The sequence below is a fragment of the Octopus bimaculoides genome, chromosome 4 (genome assembly GCF_001194135.2).
Source record: "Octopus bimaculoides isolate UCB-OBI-ISO-001 chromosome 4, ASM119413v2, whole genome shotgun sequence".
NCBI classification, from domain to species: Eukaryota; Metazoa; Mollusca; class Cephalopoda; order Octopoda; family Octopodidae; genus Octopus; species Octopus bimaculoides.
The window spans coordinates 132385645-132394778 of record NC_068984.1 but is presented as its reverse complement, the minus strand read 5'-3'; the positions used below and the strand labels follow the sequence as shown (position 1 = coordinate 132394778).

Below are 9134 nucleotides of genomic sequence, written 5' to 3'. Positions count from 1 at the left end.
GCAGTTGACTATGATGCTGCTACACCAGTCATTGGGTATGACTCCTTCGTGTATCACCTGGTTCGTAATACGGGTGACTAGGCTATAGCCAACACTGCCAGATATTTTGAGCATCTCTGCAGTGATTCCTGATGGGCCGGGGGCTTTCCCGGTCTTCATACTCTTAATTGCTTTATCTACCCTGGTACTATCAACTCGGATAGCTGGTCCCTCTATTGGGTCGACATACGGCAGGCTCTCTTTCTCCCATTCATTCTCTTTATTAAGCAATCTATCGAAGTAGCATCTCCAGACCTCTTTCTTTGCATCCTCATTTAGTGCAAGCGTACCATCATCCATGCGAACACATACCACCACTTGACAACCAGTGTGTTTATGTTCCTGTTCCTTAGCAGTTTGGCAAAAGAGACCAATAGAATAGCAGGCTTTAAAAAAATAAAAACTAGGGGCAATTCAGTTGACCAAAAATTCTTCAAGGTAGTACTCCACCATGGCCAGAGTCTAATGACTGATGTAGCAGATAGGGCAGAAATATCTAACTCAAGTAAATATTACATATGTGAGGTTCCTTAATGTCATTAAGGAACCTCACATACATGCATAAAACAACGAGCAGTCACTTTAGAAGAGAGAGAATACCTCTGTAGCTTACCTTAATAAGCAAACTTCATCAACATAAAATTGTACACGAAAATAGACAATTAACAGAGGTTTGCCTTTGTTATCAAAACCCTGAAATTGCAAAAAGACATTCAATAAATACATAATTAAAAAATTAACAACAGTTAAAAACAGAAAAAAAGTATAATACATAAAAAAAACCCTACTTGTTTATATACATCAAGTCTCATCATAAACAACAAGTTTACTTTCCTACAAGTCTCCATAAAGTTATCTTCATACTTCCTCACAATAACTTAACACATAAAGAAAATTATTAGTCTATAATGAGATCTGATGATAATTAACATTTTTATTTTTACATCTGATGAGCTGAAATAAGGAAATACCAGCTTTTTTTTTTATTGTTGTAGTTGTTTCTAGAATTGGTTTTTGTTCTACATTTGGTCATTGTATATTACTGGAAGAAGTGTCTTTTAGCACTTGTAAGCAATTAGCTGGTTGCATATATATCATACTTAGTGCAAAAACATCACAGCACTGACTTTTGGGGAATTTGAGCCAACATTTCATGTGGTCTAACTGAAGCTGACGATCAAGTGTAGTTCCCTTGAAGCAATATTCAGCTGCATTGCGATTTGTTGAGACCACTTGTATGACTGAGCCAAAGTTCCCTAAAGGGAACATGTATAAGCTCCCAGGTAAAGGTGAGAAACCATTTACTGTGATACCTGCTAAAAGGAACCAATATTTAGTATTCATATGAATACAGATAAGAAATAAATTTCTCATTTTAGAAATAAGCTTCTGAGAAGTCAATCATCGCTTACCTCCCCTCGTCCAGACTTCCATCCTTTTGTCGCTTGTTTGTGAATTTTTTCATCCAAGTTAACAAAGTGATGTTCGCCGTCTAAAAAAGCAAAATGAAATACCATAAGATTATATAACCATGTTTACTGTAAAGATATGCATGCTTGCGTGTAAACATATTTACGATAATGGCACACATAATTCGAATTAATTTCACGTGCGGTCGGGCGGCCTTACATTCCATAAGACTTTGTTCTTCGTTATGTTATGTTTACTGTGCTTCGAAGATTTATGATCAAAAACTCAGCCGCGCGTTCGAGCGAGCGTGCGTGGTAAATGGTAATAGCGATTGTTTTAATGTTCTTTTACCTCATGCTGTTATGTATTAAGGTGATTCTGTGGCCCTCCATGCTGCCACTTGTCACACATAACTGTCTTCTAACTTGTCAGTGACGCTCATTAACCTCACCACTCGTTGTTGTTTTGTCTTCCTTCTTATTTTCACACACACACACACACAAACTCTGGGCAATTTTTCAGATTAACACCCGCACGATCTTCACTAGGGTGTTAGGGTTAGGGTTACGGTTAAGGGACGTAATTCCCTAACCCAAACCCTAACCCCTAAAACCCTAATTCTGACCCTAAAACACTAACCCTAACACCCTAGTGAAGATCGTGCGGGTGTTAATCTGAAAAATTACCAAACTCTGCCGGACGATAACGAAGTTGATACATTAAAAACTCAAAACACATTGGACAGTATTTGTACGATTTCAATAAAACAGTCAGGTATGTGAGTGTGTGTGTACATGGGTAATGCATGACCGTAGCATTAAGAAGTTCTAGGTCTAAACAACAGTAGTATTATTCCCTTCAGGGGACTGTCACATTAAGCTGACAGCATACAACTACTTCATCGTATCACTACTGCATAAATCTCTCTGTGAGATTTAGAAATGTATTATTTCTAAAACAATGTAGCTATATTTTTTAATTTATTTATGAATATAATTTTTAAAATGTTATGTCATAGTTCTTGAACATAGAAAGAACTTCCTAGCTAGCTCTTCTTATCAAGCAACTTGCTTTCCTCAGTAGAGGGAGAGAAAGGTCAAATTACTACTAAATTTAGGTAGTTTTTATTATTTTTATTTTGCTTCATTAATTTCATGCTAGAGATTATTTACTGCACCACACACACACAAATAGTTGTCAACATTATTTAATCAAATTTAGGGGTTGTACACCTTTAAATTATTCAAAATTCTTCATCAGTTTTACTTCTGTGTATCTTTTGATATTTCTAGGCTTATGATATACCTTCTTTCTCCAGTTAGTAACTGTTCTTTATACACACACACACACCACCACCACCACCGCCACCATCATCATCTCAATCTTCTTTGTAGCTTTTATTCCAATGTATTATTTCCAATTTTCCCTTTATGCCATTATATAATGGTGAGGTATAGCATTTAAAAAAAATATTTATAACTCCACTGTCCAGATAATTCTAATGGTTATCAATAAAAATGGTAGCTTACACACACATATATACACAATTAATTTGATTTGACCATGTAATAAACTTAACACGCTTTAAAATGTGCCAGTTTTATTTTAAGTAATTTGTAGAAACTTAACCAAATAAACAGCTTCTTTGTAAGACAACTGAAAGATTGAGTTGCATCAGATATGATAACTTCTGTTCTACTTTAACCCTTTAGCATTTGAAACCAGCCATATCCGGCCCAGATATTCCACCTGTTTTATGTTCAAATTGACCAGGTTCAGTTTCAGCCACCTACACCACTATATCGTTCTGAAGATAAATTATCATATCGTCAAAGTATTGAAGATAGGTGATAATGCAGGATTAAATTCAAAACAGTGTGTGTAAATATGTATTACATTTGACAGAGAAATCTGAATGCGAAAAGGTTAAATACTGATGTGTGTGTGTGCGTGAGGGTGTGTATTACAGGCGCACATGCACACACACTTTTTATTAACTTCATTTTTGCATTTATCTTTTACTTATTCTAGTCACTGGACTTTAATCATTCTGGAGCAGTACCTTGGAACAAATCAACCCCAATATTTATTTTCAAGTTTGGCACTTATTCTATCAGTCTCTTTTGTTGAACCACTAAGTCACTGGGATGTTAGCAAACCAACACTGGTTGTCAAGCAGTGCTGAGAGAACAAACACAAACATGCCTACATATATACACATATAACATCCACAGTTTCTGTTTACCAAATTCACTCATGAAACATTGGTCAGCCAGAGGCTATAATAAACACTTGCTTAAGGTGCTGCACAGTGGGATTGAACCAGAAAACACAAGGTGATAAAGCAAGCTTCTTAACTACACGACCATTATAAATTGTTTTGAAATCTACTATAAGTAGAAGATACTTGCCCAAGGTACCACTAAGTGGGACTGAACCTGAAACCACATGGTTGAAAACTGAGCTTCTTAACCACGTAACCATGCCTGCAAACTTTCAGAAGATTTAATCCTTTTGATACCAACCCAGCTGAAACCACCTCTTGCTCTGTAGTACTAATGTCTTGCTTTCATAAGTTTTGAATTAAAATCTTCCACCAAACCTTAGTCACAATTTATGTTCCTAACACTAGCTTAATGATAACTAATTTTGCTAAATTCTTTCTTATATTTAAAATTAACTGCAAGAAACACAGAGCATCTCAAAATAAATACAGTAACGAATGGGTTAAATGTGTACCCCTTTCAAAAATGTTTAATATAACAAATGTATTTTCAGCATGGATACTTTTCCCATGGTTCTCTTCAAATCTAACCACGAAGAGATTACCACTTTTACTCACTGAATCAATTCCATTATTCTTTTTTTTATTTGTCACTGATATACTACAATTTTTACTTTCAAGTACCATGCATCTATAAACGAATAAGATTACTCTATTAAATTTTTTACTCACTCAAGGATTTTCTTTGTTTTTCTAACATCAATATGTCTTTTGTAACATCAATATGTCCAAATTTCATTCCCATTTTAAAATGCTCAAAAACAAACAAACCTTTGTTTCCCTCAGTTTAACAATACTTCTGTATTGTTAAATTAAAACACACACACACACAGAAAAAGCATGCAACTCCACACCCACAAATTACTATTAAACCATCTCTTTCAGCAAGAGTTGTTAACTATGAATCAGAAATATACAACTGATTTCAATAGTTTGTGAATGCATGTGTGGGAGTGAGAAAGAGAGAGGAAAAGGGAGAGAAAGGGAGTGAAAGAGAGGGAGTGTGTGTGTGTGTGTGTGTGTGTGTGTGTGTGAGAAAGTTTACATTCAATGTCTTTCCATAACATTGAACAAAATGGTGAGGTTATGTTTACATCCTCAGTAGACAAAACCTGTAGCTCAGCACTTTTGATGTGATTTCAAGAGAAGGAATCACTAACACACACACTCACATTATGAGCTTCTTTTATTTTCTAGGCCCAAGGCTATACAAGACACTCCTCCGTGGTGCCATACAGTGGGACTGAACACAAAACCATGTAGTTGAGAATCAAACTTCTTAACCATCCAACCATGCATATACTGTATGTGTGTGTGTGTGTGTGTGTGTGTGTGTGTGTGTGTGTGTGTAGTCCAGATCGTATCCTGATTGCAAACAGTAACCTGATGCCAATAATCAGAATAGTTCTCAGATAACAAATGTAAAACAAATCTTCACTATATCTGAAACGAAGACAAGATCATCATGGTTGGAATGCATTTGATCACAGATCTACTGGATCAAGACCTGAGGTTAAGCAATAACAACATCTGCCTCTTTTGCCTGTACAAATGTCTCTTTACACAGATGACTTCTCATGGTAAAATGAAACTTGGTACATTTTTACTCCAATCAAAACTAAGCAATTGCAATAAAACATAACGAAGCGCAAATAGAGAAGCATAAGCAGTAATTAGAAACACTGCACATTAGCAACTTCATCAATTCTTAATATTTATTTCTTTATTGCCCACAAGGGGCTAAACATAGAGGGGGACAAACAAGGGCAGACGAACAGATTAAGTCGATTACATCGACCCCAGTGCGTAACTGGTACTTATTTAATCGAGCCCCAAAAGAATGAAAGGCAAAGTCAACATCAGCAGAATTTGAACTCAGAACGAAACACCAGCAGATGAAATACCTATTTCGTTATTGCCCACAAGGGGCTAAACATAGAGGGAACAAACAAGAACAGACGAACGGATTAAGTCGATTACATCGACCCCAGTGCATAACTGGTACTTAATTTATCGACCCCGAAAGGATGAAAGGCAAAATCGACCTCGGCGGAATTTGAACTCAGAACGTAACGGCAGATGAAATACCGCTAAGCATTTCGCCCGGCGTGCTAACGTTTCTGCCAGCTTGCTGCCCTTTTTGCAAATGATTCTGCCAGATCGCAGATAAATTCCTAATATTGCTTTCAAATTTTGGTGGCAAGACCAGCAATTTCGAGGGAGGGGCAAGTTAATTTATTTGACCCTAATGCTCAACTAGTACTCGTTTTATTACCCCTGAGATGCTGAATATCCTAATGTTAGCATACATGATCAAATTAAAGCTTCAAAAAGATAAACTTATATACTTACAAATATATTTTGTGCATGCGCAAGGTATGCACTGTGAGTATGTATGTATATATTTACATGCTGGTATCACATAACAGGCACACCTGTGCCAGTGGAATGTAAAAAGCACCCTATAAACATTGGGCCTCATGGAGGTGATAAGTGACCAAGACCTTTGGCGATATGCTGTGCTTGAGAAGACCTGTCAAACCAAGTTGTGGCTGATGTTGGTTTCATGTAACTGGCACCCATGCCGGTGGCATATAAAAAGCACCCATTACATTCTTGGAGTAGTTGGCATTAGGAAGGGCATCCAGCTGTAGAAACCAAACCAGATCAGACTGGAACTGGTGCAGCTCTCCAGCTTACCAGTTTCAGTCAAACCGTTTAATCCATGCCAGCATGGAAAGCAGATGCTAAATGAGGATGATAATGATGATGTAAATGTGACACAAATTAATAATTGCTAAGTAACACACCATCACACACTAACATAATGCACCCCGACTAGCCGCACAATACCACAAGCACCAACACTACACACATGCATGCAAAAGAGCTAACAATGAGACCATCTATAAGGTTACTTGAACCCACCCCAACCCAGATCATACTACACCATCTCAAAAAATGTGCACAAGAGGTATTGATCACTTTCACCAAACTGCTAAGTTACAGGAACATAAACAAACCAACACTGATTGCCAAGTAGTATGGTTACAAACACAGACTGAAAGGACATACACAACACACACATGCACTTCCATGCAGTTTCTGCCTACCAAATTCACTCACAAGGCATTGGTTGGCCTGGGCTACAGTAGAATGACACTTGCTCAAGGTGCCACACAACAGGACCGAACTTGAAACTACGTGACTGTAAAGCAAGCTACTTAACCACACAGCTATGCCTGCACCTTATGTAGAATTGCTGAGTTCACTGCTTACAATATGCAACAAAATATGAACTTGAATTCAACTGAGGACTTCATGGAGTGGTAATCTAGCAAAAAAAATGTAAATACCACTTTAATTCTGAGAGTCTCTTAAGGGTCAGTACTTAGCTCTGGTTTCAGGATGTGAAGTAGATGAGATAAACCTTCCCCTAAAGTAAAAGATCAGTCCATCATAGCTATCATTCCTTGGCAATATAGCATCTATTGCTGATAACTAGATGAACTGAAGTAATTGCAGAATAGTGCTGTGCATTAGACTTGAATTCAGAACCTGTTGTCTAAAGTGCCTCATCCATTATCTAGCCTGCCACTATCGTATCCAGTAGGTCGTTCTACTTCTCGTATAGACAAGAATTAAGGCAATTACATGTAATCAGTTCAGTGAAATTCCTTAAAAAAATACCAAATTATCTTTAAAGCTTTAGCATTCAGATTATCTTAGCAAATGTAATACTTACTTATTCACATTGTTTTGATTTAATCATACATTATCTCATAGATTCAAAATTTCTATGATGTGATTGTGTATTTATTTAGGCCGAATATGGCTAGTTTAAATGCTAAAGGATTAACAGAAACAGATGTTTCAAGTCTTATTGCTGAAGACAGCATGTCTACAGTTATATCACTGGCCAACAGCTGTGAGCTAAAACTGACCCAAGTACTCACATATTCAAGGTTGTCAACCTTTAGGTTGGTCCTAAGACTTTGACCTTTTAGTGTTTAGATTACTGTCAAATATTCACATTGTTTTCAATAAACCAAGCCTTATCTCTTAGATTTGAGATTTCAATGATGTGATTGTATATTCCTAGAATGACATTGTAGGGTAAGTGTAGGAAGCCAGATCTTGTCAGTTTGAACTTAAAACAGGTAGAATATTTGGGCTTGATATGGCCCATTTGAATTTTACTTAGCTACTTCTGCTCAACATTAGCTGCACCAAACTGTACACAAAAATTTACAGCATTTGCCTTTATTTTCTATTTATTTCATCATTGAATTATGGCCATGCTGGGGTATCACCTTGAAGGGTTTTACTCAAACAGATTGACCGATGTACTTAACTTTTAAATTCTGGTACTTATTCCATCAGTCTCTTCAGCTGAACTCCTACATTACATGTACATCGCCATAACTTGGCAGTTTGGCAAAAGAGACCAATAGAATAAGTACCAGGATTTTTTTCTTTTAAAAAAAGTATTGAGGTTGATTCATTCAATAAAAATTCTTCAACCTGGTGCCCCAGCATGGCCACATTCTAATGGTTGAAACCAGTAAAATATAAAAGATAAACTGACATTGGCTACCAAATAGGGGAGTGGGGATAAAACACGGATCCAAAAATACAAACACAACCTGTCTCATATATATACACACACATACATATAAATTTGAACTTCTACACAGTTTCCACTTACTAAATTCATTCACAAAGTGTTGGCTGGCCTGTGGCTATAATAGAAGACACCTGCCCAAGGTACTACACAGTGGAACTGAACCCCAAACCATGCAGTCGCAAAGCAAGCTTTATAACCACACAACCATGCTTGTGTCTTTCCTAATTTTACTTTAAAACTGGTTTAAGATAAAGTTTCGACTCATATTTTCAATACATTTCCAAAGAGAAATATGGGCGGAGAATAACTGGAGTCCAACTATAAAGTGTTATTAATATTATTAATAATATCATACTTTTCTCTCTTTGTTCTTTTTCTATATTAGTATGAATGGGCAAGTTTTATACATAGCTGAATGTAGACTCATATAACATCAGACATGACCAGCTGTAATGTTTATATCATGTGGGTTTTGTAATTCCAACACACAATGAATTGTATTCTTAAAGCCTGTACCCACACACACACATGATTCAGATGTGCTCTGATAAAAGATAGACCTTCTTAAGCAAAAACTGTTTTATGCATGTGTGTGTGTGTGTGTGTGTGTGTGTGTGTGTATATATATATATATATATATTAATGTTGGTTTTTATGATGAATTATGATGAAAACAAATTAACATTATTCTTTGGCAAAAAAAACTATTTTACACATACACACAAATATAAATGTTTTTATGTCGAGTTATAATAAAAACAATTAAGCATTTTT

General features: G+C 36.3%; 1 protein-coding gene across 1 annotated transcript in view; it reads right to left on the bottom strand.

The window, feature by feature from the left end:
* Positions 1-9134, bottom strand: part of LOC106875366 (uncharacterized) — a 113697-nt gene that overhangs the window by 17783 nt on the left and 86780 nt on the right. Inside the window, exons 4-5 of the mRNA XM_014923459.2 lie at positions 1452-1531; positions 653-732 (exon numbers count right to left, since the gene is read on the bottom strand). Of these exons, the coding sequence (XP_014778945.1) occupies positions 653-732; positions 1452-1531 (160 nt within the window). The remainder of the gene's footprint in view (positions 1-652; positions 733-1451; positions 1532-9134) is intronic.